Source organism: Pagrus pagrus (assembly GCF_965226575.1).
Source record: "Pagrus pagrus genome assembly, chromosome: 16".
In the NCBI taxonomy this organism is placed as follows: Eukaryota; Metazoa; Chordata; class Actinopteri; order Spariformes; family Sparidae; genus Pagrus; species Pagrus pagrus.
The window spans coordinates 5,916,199-5,939,135 of record NC_140200.1 but is presented as its reverse complement, the minus strand read 5'-3'; the positions used below and the strand labels follow the sequence as shown (position 1 = coordinate 5,939,135).

General features: G+C 40.2%; 2 protein-coding genes across 12 annotated transcripts in view; one reads left to right on the top strand and one right to left on the bottom strand.

Moving 5' to 3' along the window:
• LOC311272102 (MAM domain-containing glycosylphosphatidylinositol anchor protein 2) overlaps positions 1 to 22,937 on the top strand; it is a 256,023-nt gene that overhangs the window by 103,278 nt on the left and 129,808 nt on the right. The window lies entirely within an intron of this gene.
• On the bottom strand, positions 9,652 to 12,818 carry LOC311271891 (low choriolytic enzyme-like). Its single transcript, XM_084377836.1, has 8 exons — positions 12,712 to 12,818; positions 12,504 to 12,522; positions 12,315 to 12,377; positions 11,983 to 12,129; positions 11,748 to 11,865; positions 10,136 to 10,314; positions 9,972 to 10,053; positions 9,652 to 9,869 (listed from the first exon to the last, which is right to left on the bottom strand). Exons 1-8 carry the CDS (start codon positions 12,769 to 12,771, stop codon positions 9,728 to 9,730), a joined length of 810 nt encoding a protein of 269 aa, XP_084233962.1. The 5' UTR covers positions 12,772 to 12,818; the 3' UTR covers positions 9,652 to 9,727.

The window sequence follows — 22,937 nt, the reverse complement described above, 5'->3', positions numbered from 1 at the left end:
ACTGCAGCATTTGGAGGCGTGATCGGGGAGGGGTGCTGAAACTAAAAGTCCTGTTGTGTTGTGCAATAGAAATAAGCGGAGGTCAAGGTCTTTACAGTCGTGTTTCCAGAGAGAACAGAAGAATCAGTTGTTTCCAGAAATGCCCCAAAACAATGTTACTGTTAATGTTCAAGTGTCAAAGCCTTCTAGGGGCTGAAAGAATAAAGACTCTTTGTCCTTTCATTATGAGAACTTGTCTTGGTACTGTAGCTTTCTTCTCTTTCTATCTCTTCATTTTTCTGCTTTCTCTCGCTGAAAATCTTCACACAAGGCTAGGTAACATAGCTTAATTTCATGGTCTAATGAGCCCCTCACCGCATGAGGTGTCATACTGGCTCACAACATGTCAAGTTAGTTATGGGAAGGGGAAAAATTAACTTTATTTTCAATTAGTTTCTTGCACTAACTGGTGTCGCTGCCTACTCAAGATGGTTTTAATCACGTTAACTGGAAAACTGAAGCTAAACTTCAAAAATGAATATGTTCACAATTGTCGTGACAAAACTGCTATCCCATTTTAACAATCTGGCATAAGACGCATGACTGCCAGTTAAAGATAACTGCATAGAAGAAAGAAAACAATGAAGTAGCATCCACCTTGGTGCATTTTCACCTTTGAACGCATATGCAAACTCACAGGAAGTAAAAAACACACACACACTTGAAGAAGTGATGAAAGGCTTAATAATCAGAACTGGTGAACTGAAGAAAACGCTAATGAGCCCGTGTATTGTTGTGCCGCACCAGCACCGCCATCGCCATTTTTCAGCACACGTTGCTGCAGGAGGAGCTGTTGAAGCCTTGAAGTACATCAACTGTATCCCCGATCATGTGTGGACTACAGGCTAACATGCTTGCCTGCTTCCATTTACTGCTCCTGCCCGTGCTGCTGTCAAGGGTTGCTGGAAGAACTATGGGCTCCTTTGTTCCAGTTTGTGTCAGATGCGATGAACCGGGAGCATTAGGGCGTACCCACAACACTGCACACTTTTGTCATTCCCTTTGCCGGAGCAGAGAGGTTTCCCATGTTGGATTTATCGGTGGTTGGTTAACAACTCACGAGCACATTACTGCCAACCACTTCAAAACGCTGATCAAATGGATTTTTTTTTTTTTCATTTTAGAAGCAGAAAGTCTTTGGTTGCGATAAAAGACCGATGAGGCCAGAGGCAGAGGCCAGACGCAAGAAGCCTACTTAGGTTGTTTTCCTGAATGGGACCTTATAATTTAAGTGGAAGGGGAATGTACCACAATTCATGGCTGCTCAATGGCTCGAGCCATGTGTGCAATACAAACTAAAACAGGCACACATGAAAGGAATAAAAATCTTACTCGTCCAGTTCATGAAAATGTAATTGCTTCAATCGCCATATAGAACCCAGAAACTGTCTGGACCCCCATAGAGAGGCTGAAAAAGTGTCCATATAAAGGCCTCCCTCTCTACTGCGCACTGTTTGACCTTTCTGCTAATTTAGCATGTCCTTGTGGACAGTGTGTTTTGCTCCAAGACAGAGACATACATCGCCCGAGCAGACGATCATGTGCTCTCCAACCCATTCATTCAACGAGAAGAAATTACATTTTCCAATCGTCTGCGGCAGGATGATGGGAGTACATTGGGGGCGAGAGGATGTGTGGAGAAACACAATCAGCCCACAAATGTGCCGTCAAAGTGAATTTCAAAGATATTATGTTTTTAAAGCACAATCGGAGACTTTGGACCTTTTTGTGCTGTGTTTTTCAATGGTTTACCCACTTTGTGATCCTGGCTGTTTGTTTGTCATTTGCGTTAAGACTCACATTTTCCTAGAAGCACAATGCTGCTGCATTAATTGTGGCTTTAATTGGATGATACACAAGTATACTAAGTTAAAAATATCTTAAATGTGCAACACATCTCTGCAGGGATAATACGTCCTCCTAGGAACATTATGTTGTAAACAGAGAAAAAAGAAACATTTAGATTAAAAAAAAGAACATAATATCCCCTTTTTGGTTATATCTGGAAGCATTCACATTCTGAATGCACATTTGTGGTTGTGCAACACTTACAAGAAGTAAACAGCCTACCTTTGGGGATCGCTCTCTAATGCTGCATTATTATATAATAAAACTTAATTAAATTATTGCATGTATTAATAATATATCACGTATTAATGCTTCATCATTTTGTCATTTTGTCATTGTCTGCCCATTTCATTCGATTTTTTCATCTCCGCTCATGTTACAACTGCGCTGTGATCCAACCACAGTTTGACGATCTATGTTATCGGCTTAAAAGTGATTTGGGAGCCATCACCAAAAACTTAATTAAGCAAAAAAGAAAAGAAAAAAGAGGATGTATAATCAACAGAAAATCAGAAGCAGCTGTCTGACGATCACAATCCACCTGGGTTTATTGGCAAGTCCACCAAGGACAAAGAGACTGAAGTACAGCCTACCGCCATGATAATTAGCTGAAGCTGTAAGACAAGGCTTCCTGCGTATGAAAGACAGAGAGGTGCTATTAATATAACATGGAATAAAGCGCCTTGCAAGACTTCATGGGGATCGGAAGCTGTCATCCACTCGGCTGCTCATAGAAGTCAGATCCATACAACCTGTGTAATTACCTCATATAATTGCCACATTGCAAGGTTGTAATTATATTTTTATAGCAGTAATTATACAATCCCACCTTTAGTATGCACATTCAAAATGCACCGATACACCGCTCACATATAGCTTGCTCTTTTAGCATTCAGCACTTACAAAACATTCACTCCTAAGCACCTGCGTGTCACTCTTGACAGCATCGTGTCTTTGACGCACGTATAGAGATGAATCAACGCGTTCAAGCAGATGTTAACCCTGTTTGATCACATGTTGTTGTAAGGTCAACTTAAACCTGATGTCAGCCACATTTTGGTAACGCTTCACAATAACCGTTATTGATAAATTATACATTTATAGTTGTTAACAAACAACGACATGATTTATAAACCATTTATTAAGCAAGTTTCTAATGTTAAGATGCCACTTATTAATCAATACTGTCTAGTTTGTCTTTAAACATTATTTGGATGGCCATTAAAAGTTTCCACTGGTGTTTATAAACCTTTACAATTGCTTAATGTGTGGCTTATAAAGCATGTCATTGTTTAACAGTGAAATAATTGCTAACATAAGTCAAATTAACTATGAATTTACCATTGATGAATGATGGTTATTATATGGTTGTTACATTTCTTCATGGATGCTTTCTTCTGGTATGTTAGCTCCTGTGTGGATGCCCTGATGTATGAATGAATAGTTATTACAATTAATTAAAATAAAACCAGCCCAGTGGATCAAAACATTTTTGGTTCCTTTGGGTTTTGTCCTGTTCTGTGTGTGCGTGAGAAGAAAATTTGGAGCTTGGTGTTTGTACTTCCTAATTAACGCTGTGCACTACTTATGATGAAATCAACATTTGACCAGAGCAACTAGAATGTAGTGTTACTGAATATTTAAAACGGTTTCATCACTCATGTTCACAGTACTGATACTGCAGTTCTACCTGCGTCCGTTCAGTCTCCTCTCCAACAGCAAACTGACAGTTGCACCACTGAAGTAGCTACATACAGTACACATACAAGTCCCACCTACTCCAGAAGTAAATAACTTAGATGCAGTTGTGCTTAACGCACTAGTCCCATCTTAAACAACCCTGATTACTGAGGCCTTGTCGTAATATCCTTTATACAGTCATGTGTGTTTCAGAAAGTGGTGCACCTTGCCTCAGCCCTTGCTCATGAACAACTGAGCATGCCCAGTCTATTCTTGCCCCTGTCCCAACATTGAAACATGTCACTGGCACTGATTTCAGACAAAGTGAATATTTACAAAAATCAGCGAGGTTGATGAGGTAAAACATTAAATAAATTGTCTTTGTACTGTTCTCGATTTGTAATGTCCATCCCAGCCCATTAGTGGCTCCTGCGCTCCCCGTCAGGTTGGTCTCGACCTGCTTTTAAGTGCAGTAAACACTGTTTTAATTTGTAACATAGTTCAAACTTGGTGAGCTACAGTATAGTGACGCATTATAAATCACAACTACCCGACTAAACTGAAAACCAACATGGCAGAGTGTCAGTCTCCCCTGGTGTTTTGTTCAATTAACTTTAAAAAAGCCAAATAAAGGTTACATGGTAGCAGATGGCCTACAACACCTATTACCACATTGCTGCTTAATTAATTTTCTCATAGCAGCTAAACTGTTAGCTGCTTCGCTTTAAGCTTCCTTTAATAAGTGACGACAGCTAACAAACTGTAGTTGATTGTATGGATAGTTTACCTTGCCTGCTCATTAATTATAGCTTAATGTACAGTGAGGGGCTTCATCCTCGGTGTGAGATCACAGCCTGTTGCAGCGTAGTGATTTCCTGTGCGGCCCTTGTGGCGTGCCCGCGTCTTTATCCGGCTCCGTTACACACAGCTTCCCTCAGAGGTGAAACAATCTGCAGGATGAGAGATCAGTAACTCCCTGTGAATAAACCTGCCAATCTCTCAGGGCTCTGGCTATTGGCCCTCTGTGTCTCTCTCCGTCTCTCGCCAACTCTCTTGCCTCGGTCTCCGCTTTGATTCGTCTGTTTCAGTGTTGCCATCCCCCTGATTACTGTCCCAGTCACTCCCTCTTGCTCCCCGAGTCTCATTGTTCCCTTCTCTATTTGTCTCATCTTATCTTCGCCATCCGTTTTCCCCCCCCTTCTCTTTTTCATTCTTCCTTCTCACTCTCTTTCTTTATCTTAACCCCTCCATCTCCTCCTCCTGCCCCATTCTCATCACACAGAGAGTGATGCACAAACACCATCCCTCACATCTCCAATGAGTACCTTGTTATCATCTTGTCCCCACAGCGGCTTTCTGTCTGGCTCCGTCTCAGCTCGGATTCCGTCACTAATGGGACCGCGTCATTTTCGACAGCTGCAATTCCTCAGCGCTGACAAACAGAGATGCGGTGCGGCGCTACGAACACAGCTCAGAGGGATTGTAGACTAATGCCTCAGTCTGATTTACACATTTACAAAGGCCTTTTTAAAAGATAATTTCTCTATGACACACGCGGGCAAAGAAACGCCACGTGGTCCCTAAATAAAACACAGGTTAATAGATCTCGCTCGCTTTTCAGTCTCTCGTCCGAATAAAGTAACGTCAGCCACAATCTCAGCGCCAACGAACACAATGCATGAAATATTTATGAGTTTTGAGAATGCAGTGACAACAGACAGTAACTTGTCAGCGTGCTATTCTCGGTTCAGACGTCTCAGAAGTTTGTATGTGGCTCCTCCGGTCCCTCAGATCTGCAGAGGAGAAGTTAAATGAAACTTCATGAAAGCCGCAACAATAGCACATGTTAGAGTTTGCCTGCCTTCGATCTCTCAGCCCGCTAATCGTTTCCACTGGGTCCGGCAGGGCAACAACAAAGCCTCCCTGAATTTGTATGCCAATCTGTTATTTCTTTTGATTGCCTCCTTAACTAAATTTACTAGTTTTTTATGCGAGCGCTGCTTTCATCTCCCTCAAAAGGGACACTTAACAGCTGACTTGCTTGTGACCCACGACAGGCTTTGAAAGCAGAAGCACAGCACAGATTGCACAGTCAAATGTTCTGTAGTGGCAACTGTTTCTGTTTTATTTCCCTCAAAATTCCTGTTGGTTATTAGGCTTTTAGAATATATATGCAGGAAGAAGCTACCGTATGTTATTTATTCAGCTTAATACACATTCTGTCTTAAAGGATGTCAATGCTTACATGCCCATATGTACATTTACAGAGAAACCAGATGGTGTTATCATTCCTTCTTCCCATGATGCGGTCCCTTTTCTGATGCAATTTTAATACAAAACAGTCGGGGTAAAGTCCAAAGCGCTGTGCGAAAATGCATTCCACAACTCAGCGACTTCAACAAGACTTCTCACAGTTTTTTTGTATAAAATTCTCTTTTTATGTTTCCCCAGACAGTGTTTTCTCTTTTTTTTTGCTGAGCTGCTGCAAAAGTGACGGTTACAAAAAGGGATTTCTTTTTGCCAAGAGACTGTAACTTTGCTTTTACTCTCTTTATTTACAGACACGTCATAGATTATTTTCATGATAGTTTGGGCTAGAAATGCCATCAATTTGCATATGAGTTGTATGATGCATGTTTGAAGGCAGTTTTTTAAAAAATATTTTAAAAGCTTTTTTACTGAATAGGTCGTATATCACCATTCCTGAAACAGTGAAGCCATTGCAGTATATGTCGGCCAGACATTTTCCTTCCTTATTTCTTGCAACTCACAAACTACTTTAATCTGCTCACCTGTTCTGTCTGTTCTCTCAAACTTATGAAAAAGGAAATGTAAAAAAGGGTTACCAAATATACTTTGACGGCTGTTAAGAACCTGAGCAGCCGCCACCACAACTCTATATTTGCTTGTATTTTGGCGAAGTGGCACAATTAAAAGTGTTTTTATACTAAAAATTAAAAAAATATATAAAGTATAGTGTGTGTGTGTGTGTGTGTGTGTGTGATATATATATATATATATATATATATATATATATATATATATATATATATATATATATATATATATATATATATATATATATATATATATACACTATATCATATACAGTATACCCATGGATGTGCAAACAACTATCACTGCAGTGCTTTGATACCAAAGAAAAAGAAGAAGAAAAGATTTGCAGGCATCTTCTTTGAAAGATTCCTAAAAGGATTTATGGACGTTAATTGACGATGGACCTTGGAGACACTGATTTCCCCCGAGAGTGTTCAGATGACTGACTCACGAGTGTGATAATTTTGTGGATCTCTTCATGGCCAGTATGAAGAGGAGGAATGTATTACTGTGAAAAAAAAAAAAGAAGATAAAAGTCCTTTTAAAAGTGCTCGTATCAACTTGCAGTTAGAGATATAAAAGGGCTTTTTACAAGGGTCTTTTTTTTTGAAAGAGTGTTTTTTCAAGGAAATCCAAAAAACCTGCCTTGCTCACAAAAAAGACAGTCTCTAAGGCTGCACTGGCTGAGATGGTAGCACCACTTGTAGAGAACATTTTAATTTCCTATTGGTGGGTATTAGGCAGTGAACTGAGGAGAGCTGTGTGCTGAAGCTTATCATGTTTGAAGAGAGGCAGGTACACTGATCTGTGTTAATAACGCCGCTCAGCCAGCCAGCGGTTATGGCCTGCCAGCATATTACCAGTGACATCACAGATCAGACTGCATTTGGCTCCGCTCGGCCTGCTCTCATTAGAACAGACATCCTTCAGGAGACCCTGCCGGTCATATACACACTGCCCTTTAAAGTACGGTCAAAGAGCATCTGTAAAAGCCTTGCAGACAATGCTTTAAAGCTGTTATCAGATAACAGTCGGTAAAACAAAATAGTATAAAATAGAGACATGCTGTAGATCAGGGTTCCATTTTCATATTTTTAAGTTTTAAAAGGTTTCAGCAACTCCGGAAAAAAAGAGTCACACTTGTGAACAATCAAAGGATGGATAAAATAATCCATTGGATGTGTTTCAGATTTTACGTCAGCCACACATTTCAGAGAGATGACTCTCATTGGACACTTGCATTGAACATTCACTGATTTTGTTGTGTTCCTTTGGTGGCCTGTTTGTACTTCAGTCATGGGACCTCTGCCTCTCAATGGTAATCTTAATTTAATCAGGATTTGCGAAAAATACTCTAATTTATAGGCGGCCGAGAGTCTCTCGCAGCTTCTTGGAGCGTGAACAGAGCCGGGAGCGTTAAATATTTCAATAAACAAGAAGATTTTTAAATATTTCATGTGCGGAACGATTGATAGGAACTGAAACTACTTTATGAAACATTAAAGGCCCTGTGTCCATCTGAACTATACAGATTCCCTGGCTTTCTTGGAGCACTGCTTGTGCCATGGCCTCTTTAGCTGCGTTTAAGCCAGAACGCCGGAGAAATACATGCAACGCTGTCATGATTGTTGGTGCATTCATACATCACGGGAGGAGGCTTAATTGCTTAATAGGAATCTGTTCTCTCTCCAGGGCATTCTCCTCCCTTATCTCACCCTGACACTCCCACGCCACTCCTTCCTCACCCAACACTTCTGTCTCTCTCTCTCTCTCTCTTGCTGGTGTGAATGCAGAGGAAAACACTGCGTAGGATTTCAAAGTGTGAAAAAAAAAAAAAAAAAACACATTCAGGAAGAGTGTGGGATGTGGCCAAGTGAGAAACTAATGTCTCTGCAGGGTTCAGGAGTAGTACGAGAAGGGGGTTTATCTCTCGGTTGTGCCACATCTATGCCTTTCTGCAGAGAGGCAGCCCTGCAAAGTTTGGCTGGATGAATACATTGCAGTGCTGATTCACTCAGATAAAACACTGTACACTAAACCAGTGTACAAATCCCAAACTTAATTACTTTGTGCAGAAATGGAAATGAACTCAATTATGAAGATATTGCCACATATTTGCCCTACAGTCTTTTTTTTTTTCTATCTAATTCAATTCATCTCTTTGTCCTTTGCCAGCATTTCCCAACTTTAGTTTCGTACTGACAGTAATATGGAGCAATAGGAAAATATGTAGCAATAAAAACAAATATGAAACTGTTTTTTAAAGTTTAATGTGCAGCAGGATTTTACAGCGCATAAAAAAAAAAAAATCGATAAAGTTGTTCTTATAAATAAACATAAGTAAAAGAAGTAAGAAAACAAATTAAATAAAGAAAAAAGAAATAAAGTCAAGCGTAGTCCTTCGGGCTTATTTTATTCACTGGTGGATGTACATACTGTAAAGCATAACTCCAGACAGAGTGACTCAGAACTCCAGTTATTAAGTTTTTCACATCCATAAAGTTAGGAGGCCTTGCAGGAGAAAGATTAAAGGAGACCTATTGTATTTATTTTTCTTTCCCTTAATATGTGGGTTAGTCCACGCCAACGGGAGCTCCTCTCTCCCGCAGAAAACACTGCTCCTGAAGTGTCTTTAAACGCCTCGTCAGCAGTTCTGCATTCAATTTCCATGACTCAATGACATCAGACTACATCACCGTCTCACACATAATATACATGCATACGAGCTGAAAACAGGACAGCGTCAACCGGAGCAACGGTGAGCGGTGCTGGTTCAAGTGCGCGTGAGCCGACCAATCAGAACAAACTGGGTATTCAGGAGGCGGGCCTTAAAGAGACGGGAGCTAAAACAGCGTTTCAGACAGAGGCCCTGCTGTGCTGGGCAGTATGAGAAAACTGATTTTTTGAGTATTAAAGCATGTAAACCTGTTCGAGTAGTAACCCAAAATGAAATTGTAAACGTGAAAATAAGCATGCTATTTCTCCTTTTAAACAAAAATGCTCACAATTGAAGCAGCATAACCCAGGATATCTCGATCTGTAGTCCAAAATATCTTTCGTTTTACCCTCCCTGCCTCGTAAACATCCACTTCTATCAAACTTGATGCGTCTAGTTTGTAAAACAGGCCATCTGTTATAAATTTGTACTCTCCAAAGTAGCAAATCGGACAGCTGCTTTGAACACAGATCTACCTGTTTTCATAGAAACGCACAATTGATACTGTTCAAATGACAAAAGACAAAAGATTGATGCATTAACTACTTTATTGTCACACGAATGTCAAGTATCATGTCAAAATTTAAGACACACTGCTGTAATCTTCTATCCGATGTAGTTCCAGCACTTGTAGAGCCTGTTGATCCTTAAGATGTCCATTTTGGACATACCATCCCTATTCCCAATGGGAATGGAGGGGTCGGGGTAGGGAATGATGGTTTCTGATCTTAGCTTTCCGAAGGCAGTTCTGCAGATTTTAAACAATGGGAATGAAAAAAAAGAATAATTCAGAAGTTAGCATACAGTTGATTCAACATGGGCTTATTTCAAGACTGTTGTCCTTCCTTACCTTCCATAGTGCATGATGGAGGAGTAGTCATAAGGAGTGTTGAGATTATTTGTGTCCTTCTTGTCGAAGTTGTTGAGAAAATCTGGTGGCAAAAAAAAGTCAATCAGTATCAGACTATATCAGTTTGAATCAATCGATCATAATCGGCGCTGTGAGACTCTTACATTTATTGATGTTGTCCCAGTTGATTTTGATATACTGGTCACGGTCGCTCCTGGTGTGTTCGTGGTAGAAACCCAGCGCGTGCAGCGTTTCATGCTGGATGATGCCGTGACTTACGCAGCCATACCTCTGCAGTGACAGCACCTGCTTGTCTCCGGTACGACCTAGTAAAGAGGCGCAGCTAATAGTGTAGATGGTAGTGAAAGAGAGACAGAGACCATTAATTCGCAACATGAAACTTGACAATTCATTTATATATTAATGTAATTTACTTTTTCAGCCACCTTGTGTGGAAATGCTTTCATAATTTATGATTTATGATGATGTTTGGGGATGGGTTTTAATTGCTGTTAGCGTTGCTTGGAGCTGACTAAACTACAGATGCATTATTTGTACAAACAGGAAAAAACAGCTGTTGTGGATCTAAACCTGCAGTTTACCCCCTCTTTCGTTTGGTTTTAAAGCTCTTGTTTTGAGCTGATGCTCAACTCGGATTGTTTGCTGTTTCACGGCAGAGAGGTTACAGAGAGGACTTACAAATGCTTGGGTAGCATTTTGACCGACTAAAGGGGAGAGGGCTGGATTAAAAAAACACTTTGTGCAGTAGTTAAAAGCTTAATGCAGGCTGGAGCATTAACCTGTGTGGACGGATAATGAAAACCTTGGGCCTTCACCCTTCCTCTATAGGAGCAAAACCTCAAGACTGAAAGGGATGCAAAATGAGTATAAACAACACAGCTGTGTCTTTGTAGTCATTCACTTCTTTGTAGTTGTTACAGTATGTGTCTTTGTGGTTGTTTTGCATCCCTTTGTAGTTTTCTAGCTGTTTGAAGTTGTTTGACATCGTAGTTGTTTTGCACCTCTTTGTAGCTGTTTTGTGTCTCTTCGTGGTCAATTTTGCATCCCCTTTGTTGTCGTTTCACATCTCTTTGTAGTCATTTTGTTTCCTGTCTGCACTGACACTCCTCTGCACAGATGTGCTATATTTAAACTAGACCGCTATACACAAAATATTAAAAGAAATTACCACAGAAAGCCTGAGAAGCAGAGCTGTTCTGCCGGCAAACTGATTCAAACAGCTTCACTAATGTTACTTTATATTTGAATAATACGTTACTGTAGCCTCAGTATGCTGTGCAGCTGAGGAGGAAAAATCATTAAAACCATATAAATATTCAAACATGAACTACATATAAACTGAGATCTGTGACTCCTCAACATGAAGTTGTCACTTCAAACAGAGGCTCTGGCCCACGGGCCCCTTGATGCCTGGCTTCAAGGCCTGTGTCTCGTCCAGTAATCCACCCATGCCTGCGTGTAGCATCATATGTCTGTCTGCATTACAACAGCTCAAAAACTTTGTATTTAGGAGGTTGTCTTTCACAGGAGGGCATCCTGACTTAGGCAATGAGTAAATTAAGTTGCCTAAAGTGGAACTCTGTATGTTGTGCAGTGTGCAAAACCTGATTCACCTGGCTCCTAGATGGATATGCTAAGGTGAAATAAAGTGATTTTACTGTTAATGTTTTTCTTAACAGATGAATTATCTTGATTGCTTTTAATTACACTACTTATACTTCTTCAGTTTTTCCTGTGCTTTAGTTATCAACTCACCCATATCTTGGCTCAATGCTCAAGTACGCCCTCTGAGCTGCACGATGAATGAAGCGGATGCAGGTTTTAGTTTCAAAGTCCTTCAAGGCCCGTAAAATGGTAGTCTTCTCACTGTTGTCTGAGATTGTGGAGAAAGTAGTTCATCAGTGAGATGGTCCAGTCAGTAGGTGAAAGAGACATGTTAATATGCAGTATCCAGTTCCAGTAATGTAGTACCTTAAAAGGTCAAACCTACCGTATTTTTTGCTTAAAAGGAAAGGGATTTCCACATTCCCGTTGGAAGACTTCGGCCACAGGCAGCTGTATCTTTTGCTTACGCACCTCATAGCATTCCTGGTTTTTGGAATCAGCACGTCTCCTTCCATCAGATAATCACTAGATCCTATTAGGAAGATCAGAAAAAGGAAAAAAATGCACTTTGATCTGTCAGAAGTTCAAGCCATTGCTGTGTGTGTCAAAAATGTGTTATATATGTTGTAAATGGTTTCTATTATATAGAGTAGTTGCACTATTTCTGTGAGAAACTAATGTTTAGCTGTCCTTGTAATATCTTTTCTGAAAACTCACCATTATTCATCCTCAGAATAGTCTCGGTAACGTCCTCCATGTCAGGCTTCTCCACTGAGATCTCTAATCAATGGAAGCAAAGCAGAAGTTACACAACTGTGTTTTCACACAGACAGACAGTGTTATATCTGTTCGATCTGGTCTGTTAGACACGGCTGCAAAGAGATGCACTTAGATTTGGTCACTTACCATTATCAGCGCCATGATCCTGTGGAAAAAATGGAAAAAACATAAAGCATTTTACTCAATTTTACAGCAGTTTAACTCGGTCTAATGCAATGCAATGCTCTGGACCAAAATAGACAGCGATTATCTGGGACATAACATTTCATTCATTACATACATACACTGCATACAGGCTGTTCTAGTACAGTATATATGAAAGGTTATCTCTTACATGAGCGTTACAGAGGCCAAGGAGCAGCAGCAGAAGAGAAACTGTAGTTCTCAGGTCCATTTTTGTCTGAAGGTGCTGACGGTTGAGTTGACGCTTCGAAGACTTCACTGGTCTCACCGAGGACTGATGCTGAAGTCGAGTCAGGGCTGAGTTTTTATTCAGTGCTGTCAGGGTGTGTGTTTATACAGAGATTAGCAGTAGGTGTTCAATGGGCTCTGTCTTAGACACACAGCTGATGGGAGTGCCCTCCCCACCCTGGCCCACTGTCGCTACACAAGGATAATCTTATTCTGGCGGATTACAGTGAAAACGGGCTGCTGTCGGCTCGCTTAGCATCAGATTTCAGATGGCCTTCTTAACCAGCGGGGGGTTCGCTCGTGAGATCTGGGCCTGTCCCAAAGTTTTATTCCAAAAATGACAGATACACAATCTGAAACAAACAGCGCCATGGCCGTATTATAGATTTGCAGGCATTGACATGAATTCGATTTTAAATCATCCTGTCCTTTAAAAATGGCAATTTAAAAACACTATTTCAGTACTAAAGTATAAATGTGGTATTTTTAAATTAGAGCTGAAGCAGCTAATGGATTAGTTGATTGACTATTTAGAAAATTGTTTTGTCATTTCAGTCATTTTTAAGAAAAAATAACAAATATTTGCTGGTGTCAACTTCTCAAATGTGAGTATTTGCTATTTTTTGGTCATATGTAGATGAATATTGTTGTGTTTTTGATTGACGGTTAAACAAAACAAGATATTTAAGGATAAAATAAAAATAATACTTAATAAAAGAGAAAAAACATAATTAGCATAGTATGGATAATATAGATAAAGATGGATAGAGGAAGAAAGAGACTTGAACAGAGTAAAGTAAACCTCTGGATTAACATCCTCCATAGTTGTATTAATGTTGTGAATACATCATTATTTGTTGGCTCTGTAGTTTCTTTTTTCCCCCCTAACATCTTGGTCACACCATATTTTTATATCAGCATCTCTTAAATTGATTACACGAGTTTTCAAAAAGTGTTTTTTAAAAAATCAAGTTTTCTTATTAGATTCCTGTTAATTCCTGAGGGGAGCTGCTCCGCCGCTTTGAACATCTCTTTGGTTTGGAGCTGCTGTGCTGTTACTCCCCACACTGCTGTGTTTTTTGTTCCAGCCAGAAAATTTGTGTTTTATTATGCCAAAAAAACGACTTACGGAACCACTGGTATCAGAACAAACTTGCTTTTTGATCCAAATTTTGGCACCAAAGAGCTTCATTACAAACAACTGCAGCACTAAAGATACTATCAGGGCTAAACAGCCACTGTGGCCTTTACAGCCCTTTAGAGCTTTTTAGTTTACACTGCAGACGACCCGCTGCATTATTGTGCGGCTCCATTTAAAATGTGTTGTTTAATAATGACTCAATTAGTGACTGGCTGTAAAATCGTGGATTTATTATTGAATCACCGCCGCTGCCGCTGCTGCTGCATCTGTGGTGATCTTCGCTGGAGAGGCCGGGCCTTGGCCCCCCAGACTGTGATTAACGGAAAAAAACAGGCATCTAAAATCTCAAAATCCAGAAATGGGTTGTTTAGAGAGATGAGTATTCAGATTTATTGGATGCCTCGCTTATAAATCATCAGCTTCCAGTGGATTGTTTACAAGAGAAGAGGGATGCTGTCTGGCTTCATAGCGCCATAAACAGTTTTAGGATCTGATTCCGCATGTCAAGGCCGGCAGCTTCAAACGGAGATTCCATCACGGCAACCTTTATACGATGTGGTCCTGCGCTGTACATCACAATAATGTGGCATTTATTATCAGGGAACAAAAATTGCACTAGTGTGTGTGTGTTTGTGTCCTAAAGAGAGATGGACTGCAGGTGCTGTATGTGTGAACTCCCTTTACTGCAGCCCAGTAAAACCCTATAGATTTGTACAGTTTTTACAATGTTTGCATCATGCAGTCTACGCATGCAATGTCTATATGTGCCTGTGTGTATGTGCGTGTGTTCTGTATGTCCTGTACGTGCCTGTCCAATTCGGGTGATCCGCGTGGGTGCACAGGTAATCCAATTTGTGTTTTAGAGGCACAGGCGCAGCACGAGTAATGCTCAATGATGTATGACCCATCCATTCGGTTGAGCTTTATTCCTAATGCCTCCCTAACTGCAGGGGGAAGTAGATCTTTTTCAATTGGATGTCAGTCTAGTGCTCCCAACAAAGATTTTTCATTTCTCCTCAAACATCTGCACTTTGTGAAGCAGAGGAGAAGCTTCAGGAAACCATAACCTGTCAGGGTAAAACTATAGTGTATTGTATACAGCACAGTCTAAAGTATAGTTTGTCATCCTTTACTCTTCTTTTTCATGGGTTCAATTGACTTTAACATAAACTGTGAACATTTCTGGGGTAGCACAAATGCAAACATTGTCTGGTAAAGTCTGTAAAGATTTGCTGCCTTTCCTTGAGTCTTAAGGTTTTGGACTATTGGTTGGAAAATAGAAGCAATTTGAAGATGTCATTGGGCTCTGCGAAATAGTGATGACATTTTTCAAAATGCTGAAAATCAAGGGGTGTTTGACGTCCTGTGACAACACCAGTAGTTTTTGAGGAATAACTCATGTTGGAGTTGAATTAACCTAACAAGAGTTGAAATAACTCCTCTGTAACTTCTGATTGTGCTGTGTAGTGTTATATTACAGCTCTTACTATGACTTGATGGAGTGATTCATCATTTCATTCGTCATTTGAGTCAACATTGTCTGGTTCCAGCCTCTCCAGCGTGAGCCTTTGCTGTTTGTCTTTGTCTCATATGGAAGTAAACTGAGTAGCGCTGAAACAATTAGTTGATTAGTCAATCACCAGGACATCAGGCGGCAGCGGTCTTATATTTGATCAATACTTTTCAAGCAAGATAAACACTGTCTGATTCCAGCTTCTCCAATGTGTAAAAAACAGAACATATTTAGCTTGAAGACATCACATTAAACTAAATGATTTATCAAAAGTTACTCTGCATATTGCCAAAATAATCATTAGTTTTTACTATTATCACTTGATTTATTGTGTCTTAAAGTATTCAGAGGAAGTGGAGCTGATGGGAAGTTTTGGCACGTTGTTCCTGAACACCAAACAACAGCGATGGGATCTTGTGTTTATCCCTCCACTGTGCTGGATCCCTGTCTTTTTCTCTGACACTACGTGGGCAGCCAAGGACAACAGTCAATGAGCAATATCAATTTACGTAATGGACTATTAAACAATGTGCTTAACATTTGGAATGGCTACACTGGTGTTCAGTGGGAGTGTGTGCCAGGAAGTCGGCTGCCATGATAACCACCCCGTGACATGAAACGCATTAGCCTGCTCTGCTGCTTCTTACTCACTCACAGCTCCTTCTCCTTTCACAGTCCTACGCCACACACATGCCCTATTTACTCTCCCTTCGCTCGCCTTTCGCTCTGCACCCGACTGCATGTCAAAATAACAATTAACTGTTTTGTACACTGCTTTCATATTTCAAGCATCCACTGTGATCCGACTCATTATGTGTTTTTACAAGCGAGTCTTCAAATAAGCCGGATATTTCTCCTGTTGTTTCCCCACAAGCAGACTAATTTCTCATTTAATGTCTGCGGGTAACAAGTTGGTTTTTGCAGCATTAGTAACTCACAGCAATGGATTTATTTGTTTGTTTTTTTTTCTTCATCAAAATCTTTGAAGACTAAAAGTCTGTCTGTCTCCTGTGTGTGTCTTTGCGGAGTCAATCTGAGAATGTAAACATCTTGCTCATACTAATTGACATTCAGACAAACAGGAACAAATACATTGAATATGAACGCCTTCTTAATTGGCGTGAATTACCAGACTTGTAAGAGCTAGGCGAATAGTAAATTAAATCAGGTGTATTATTGTGGAAATGCAATTGATTAAGCCACAATCCAGTCGCTCGGTCCTCACAGGGTATAATTTGCAGTTGATGGATGAGGTGTCAAGAGCTTGGATTTGGTGAAATTATACTATAAAAGGTTTTTGTGCTGAGAGAAATAGCAGTGAAGTAAAAAGAGGATGTAGTGAACGAGAGAACATCTTAACTTGTATTTGTTTTCCTCTGTCAAGGTCCGTAGTTGGTCAAAAGGGTCCAGCTGAACAAACTGTCTTCTGTTTTAAACATCAACTCAATCAGATATTGGGTTATTTAGGGGTATTATTGGGATTTTCAGGGATAAAACACTTTTATTGGTTGCCACTAACCCAATATACCCCCTCCTCAAGGATCCCTCAAAAATGATGTTAAAGGAGGGAAGAGTCTGACTCATCCACTTTGCCCACCCACGCATCCCCAGCCCAGCCCGTCTGGAGTTGATGATGTTAGAGAAATGGTTGCCCATTTCCCCCACCTCCGGGCTACAGCCTCTGAAACAGACCCATCCTATCTGCATTTCAGTGTAGATGATATAATTACTTTAAGTTGTAGGAAACTTTATTTTAATCCAACATTTTAAAAGTTTGTTATGTGGTCGTTATTTCTTTACATCCTTCGTATTGTCTCTTAGAAGATAGATCATTTGGTTTGAGATAACTTTAGTGATCATTTGTCTGATACTTTGCTGTATGATCAGATATCATTAAACCTGAAAAAATACCCATCAGGGTTGTTTGGTACTATTAGCAGATGTTGCTAACCAACAACAACCCTGAAAAAGTTGGGTGTAAAACATAAATAAAACAGAATGTGAACATTTACTCAATTTAAAACCGTACAAAGACAATATATTTAATGTTTTACTGCATCAACTTCATTTATTTATGTAAATATATGCTCTGAATATGATGCCAGCTACACGTTTTACACAAATTGAGACTGGGGCAACTAAAGACTGTAATGCTCCAAAAACACCTGTTGGAAATATTCCACAGGTAAACAGGTAATTAACAGCTGATAGACTCATGGTTGTAACTGAAAGGCAGGAAAGGATTTATTTACGTTTCGTGTTGTAATTGGGGTTTTAAGATGGTGAGCATGTTAAAGACGATACTTAACATCGACGTAGCCCTTGCAAGCATATAAGCATATTCTACTGTTAGCATTTACTTTGTAGTACCACTCTGCATAAGTGCAGCCTCCTGCTGGCGTGGCTGTTGACTCTCTTGATCTTAGAGTAAACTGTGTTGTGAAGAATTTGGGATTGTAAATAACATGACATAAGTCCTCTGTTTGCAGGTACAAAGCTGTAAGCCTGTGCTGGGTAAACAGTGATTATAGGTGGTGTTTTGCTGTTTGTATGGCTTAGTCACACCCAAGCTAATGGGTGGTGCATGTGATCACTGTTAGCACACACCTCTTTGTGTCAGATAACATAGTGCAGAGGTCTTATCAGCAATGTAAAGTTTTTTAAGATGTTTTTAACTTCTGGTCTGGTTAGTTTTTGACAGTTTTGGCACGTTTTGATGTGAGTACTGGAGGATAAATTCATTTTTATATGAATTAATGAATAAATTAACGTATATGACAAAATGTGTGATGACAAAACACCACATCACTTTTCATCTCATACATGTCTGTTGTTTCAAAAAAATAATCCCACATTGTAGACTGTTTATTTTGTGTAACATATAACTTTTCTCTGTCTTCTGTCTCTTAAGCTTCCTCCCCTCCTGCTTCTTTTGCCTCCTTCCTTAAACGCCCCAGTCAGTGTACATGAGCTTACTTACTTAGTTTTTTCACCCAAATGTAGAAAATCCCCTAATGAGGCTTTAGACGCTGCTATTTTTCATCTTCATCATTTTGCTGAGCTGTATTTAACATCACATTGAATAAGCACCCTTCAGTTAACAAGACTCAGTGGAAAAATTCAAATTCATTAAATCTCAAAAACCCTTAGACCCATATTAATTTGCACAAGACTGTAGCAGTTTGTGTTTTGTGATACTACAGTACGTGCCTAGTCAACTGGGCGTGATTTTTTTCATGGAGTGCTGCAGTGTGGCTAACATGAACTAAATAGGCATTTCCTGGGTCTGTGCTGCTGATATTGGGAGACCTGTAGCCCTCATTTCCAAGAGCACAGCTCAGTGAGAGATCTCTAAAACCCATTTCCTGCCTGGCTTAGAATAATGAGGTGTTAGAGCCTGCTGGCAGGGCTTAGCTGCGCACCTCCCCAATGGAAAAGTTATGGATGGTATACAGTCACACACACACACACACTCTCACACACACACGCAAAGACATGGACATATGCCCCCTGGAGGTGTTATGGATAGCTGCATATTGCAAAGCTAGCCAGCAGGCAGTTTCGTCAGCCAGCCCGCGCTGTGGGCATTGATAGGACAATCAGTTCACTCTGGAGTCGCTACAGCCAATCATAAGACAGTTTCTTGGCGGGAAGCACCCAATCTTCAGAGGGTTGCCAGATACTCTATCCTCAGTGAGCTGTTGCTGGCCTTCTGCTAGCCAACCATAAAGAAAGCTGCCGCCTTGCGTCAGCCAATCGTGTGAGTGTTGGCCAGAGTTAGGCCTATCGACAGAGAACTGCTGCATGGTTACAGCCAATCTGGGCTTTATCCTTCCCTACAGATGTCCGATTAGTGTTGTTTAGGGAAATCAAACTGCAACAACAGGCCCCACTATGCCAAAGTGGCACGGTGAATGGAGAGACTGGTAGAATGGGATAGGAAAAAGCCACAAAGGCTTACTTAACTGGTACTCTGGCTGTCGTACTGTGAGTGTTCGACTGTGTACTATTGTTGGTAGGCAAACACCTACAGCTTGACGACCTTTCTTAATAATACCATGAGCTAGCAGACACCGCTTAACTTTATTTTTAATGAGAGTGTGAATTTTCCATTATCATGTCCTCGTAAAGGCCTTTAAGTTTATTTCTCTTAAAACCCGTTCTGGCTTACTCGAGCCGAGGATGCGTACAGTGTTCTCTGTCCATGTTGACTTTAATGGGCCTATAACACATGCCTGCGCCTTGTTGACATGAGCATTAGATCAGAGGATAGTACAGAGGTTTTAGTACATTCTGTTTCTGCTGTAAAATGTAGTAGGTAATGTGTAGAGTGTTTGTTTGTGCCTGACCAATTTGGGCAGATGTAGTTTGTGTAGCTGTGCACCTTTTTTCCTGCACAACATTTGATAATGTTATCTTTAACATAATTAAACACAGCTCTTGAAATAAGATGCCGTTTTAGAAGGAGAAGCCTGATTATCTTTGAAATTAAACTCACAGAAATAAGTTTTTTTTATCATAATTACATCATATTATGGTGGAAAAGCATGAAGATAAATGCTGCATTTCAAAGAAGACATGTTGAGATGTCATAGCAGCGAAAGCACAGGTGTAATTAATAACAATAAGTGAGCTAAATCCAGACCGTGGTATTGTGAAGGGTGACTCACTTGGAACAGAGCACTAATTAGCATTATTAGTTACACCTGGGCCTCTCCTGCTAAGTCACAATGCCTGCTGTGAAAAAGGTCTATAATTTGATCTCAATATAAAAAGGTCAGACAACTACTCAAAGCAGAGCTTGTATATTCAAGGGTACATGCACAAAGTGCTGGTGTTACAGATAAAGGAACCCAGGGACATTAAACCCAAGATGATGTATTTATTAGTGCCAATATTCAGCATTATTCTGATAATAAGTATCAGTGTTTTTTGTGTCTGATTACCGATAAAATAGATTCATTTCAAAATGCAGTACTTGGGGTCTGGTGCAGCATCTTTTCTCTGTCTGTAGTCACTACTCTGTGGTCCCACTCAATGTCCCGCCCATAACACTATCTGATTGGTTGCATTTAATAGCCTATCAACGCTGAGTAATCTGAATCTGCAAAGTAACTAGTACTAAAATGATCAAATAAATGCAGTGGAGAGGAAGCAGAAAAGCAGAAAAAGGAAATACTCATGTAGAAGACCTCAAAATTGTAGTTAAGTACAGTAATTGAGTAAATTGTAGTTAGTTACATTATATCGGTCTCCTTGATAACGTAAAACCATATCGGTCTATCCTTAATATATGCATGTGCTGGAGTAGAATGAGCCTACAGTGTTGTATTAGGTAACTTCTGCCTGTTCAGTTCGGTTGGTTCGATGCTTACATTTGCGTGGGCAGCAGCAGGCGTAGCTGTGTTTTTGCAGCGGGCTCTCCCTGCATGGTTAAAATAACAACTGCTGAATGCTTCAGCACCATGGACAGAGACAGTACCATCACAGCAGCGCTCCAAGCCAAACTCCAAAGTGCTTCTCACAGCGTTTTTCCCTGATATTCTGCTCTGTTAACTTCACACGTTTTTATTTGGAGTAAAGGAACAAGTATCTGCTAACGGGCTTTTAAAGTAATACATCAGATGAAACTGAGCTCGTTTTTGTGTCATTTCCTCAGTGCGGGTTCGCATGACATAAAGCTCGCATGAACATAATGGATGCAGCTGTATGCAGTCAAGGTCCATAACCCCTGCTGTGCAGCGCCGAGATGTGGGAGCAAAGATGAATCTGTCCTCTAAATCTCCCCACCTCATCCTCTCTCTTTCTCCTTCTCAGCGGGGCTTTGGCAGATTTACAATGGCCTAATTTTATAGTAACAAGGTGTGTGTGTGTGCACATGGTTATGTGTTTGTATGACTGTGTGTGTGCATGTCTGTTTTCTATAAATAGCACGATTTTCGAGCCACATCTGTGCATGGTTTGTCTTGTGCTCTTGTGGTGTTTCCTTGTCTGTGGAACGATCTGACAAACAAACCCCTCTGCTGTGTTAATGAGCTATCTCTTCTCAAGTACCCAATTTATGACAGTAAGCTTGTGCCACAAAAAAGACCACCTGACATGTCCCTCTTGATCGTAATAATGGCTGTCAGTCTTTTTCTGCTGAGCTGGAAGAAAATGTTGTGTTTTCTGTGATGCTGCAGACTCTGCACCGTCTGAATGTCTGTGTTCTGCAGCCCGGGGTACACACCGTGTGATAGATGATCTGTGCTGATAGTGCGAAGCCAGATCTATACAGAGTCTCATTTACAATAACAGTGTAGGCCGAGGAGTGCATGCAAGTGCATTACAGTGTGTAATCAATACGCTCTGACAACCCCTGATGTAATAATATGCATGTGCTGTCGGCAAACCATTTCAAGGCCTTACACACATGGATGACCCCGCGGATGAGTTGCTTCTCAATTATACAGTAGGGAGGGCCGGGTGTGTTGTAAGCTCACAGTTTCTAAAGTGTAAGGCAGGGGGGAAGCATCGAAAATAATAGAATTCAGAGTGTGACGCCTTTGGCAATGGATCATGTTTATCCGTTCTCAGAGTTAAAATCCAGTGAATTCACGCTGATTTTACAAATGCCAGTGTTCTGCTTCACCTGAGAGGACACTGCCAACCCTGCCTTCAACCATAACTCGTGTTCAAATTGGATATGGTGAAATCTGCTCAGCTGTGTTATGAAAGGGAAAAGATAATATCAGTCTTGTTCTTCAATACCTTCTGTGTGATCACTTTGGGTTTATCAGAGAATAACCATTACCTTACAACAGAATCTGGCCGGTGACTTTTTTGATAATGTATTATTTGGTTGTGTAGATGTGAATACTTTCTGGTTTCTTTACTCCTCTATTGACAATAAATTGAATATATTTGGGTTGTCGATGGAACAAGACATTCGAAGGACGTCATATTGGGCTTTGCTCAACTTTTTTATAGAACTAATCAACTAATCAATTCATCCAGATTAATCAACAGCTAATGAAATAGTTGTTAGCTGCATCCCTTGTGTACTGTGAAAGGACTCGCAGGTAGTGACAGACATGGTCGGCTCTGTGAGGAGTTTTAGTTAGCTCATTATTTTGGCTTTATGACCCGAAACTCTACTGTTTTGGTTGAGTCCCAATGCTCTCTTCAAGCTTGTTTCCACCAATTTAATTATATTGAAAAAGCTCTAATATACCCAGCGCACGCTGTCCTCCCAGCATCAAATAACAGACAAACAGACAAAATTAGCCGTCAGGAGACGGTGAAAACCAAAGCAGAGCTTATATAATAGTAATAATACCTCTGTTTATATATCGGTTTTCAAAACATGTTACAAAGCCCTTTACATACACATAAACAACAGTTAATTAAAAAGATTATGTAAAGGATTCTAATTATAGATAAAAATGCAATGAAGGATAATTAAACAAACAGTAAAATCAATTAAACTAACAGTAAAGACAACAACACAATCAGT

Bases quoted from the DNA above. Each gene is read 5' to 3' on its own strand.
- LOC311271891 (XM_084377836.1), bottom strand. From the start codon at position 12,771: ATGGACCTGAGAACTACAGTTTCTCTTCTGCTGCTGCTCCTTGGCCTC. The intron at 12,130-12,314 runs GTGAGTTTTCAG...TCTTCCTAATAG, and splicing joins TATTCTGAGGATGAATAATG to GATCTAGTGATTATCTGATG. The intron at 10,054-10,135 runs GTAAGAGTCTCA...TTTTGCCACCAG, and splicing joins CTGGGACAACATCAATAAAT to ATTTTCTCAACAACTTCGAC.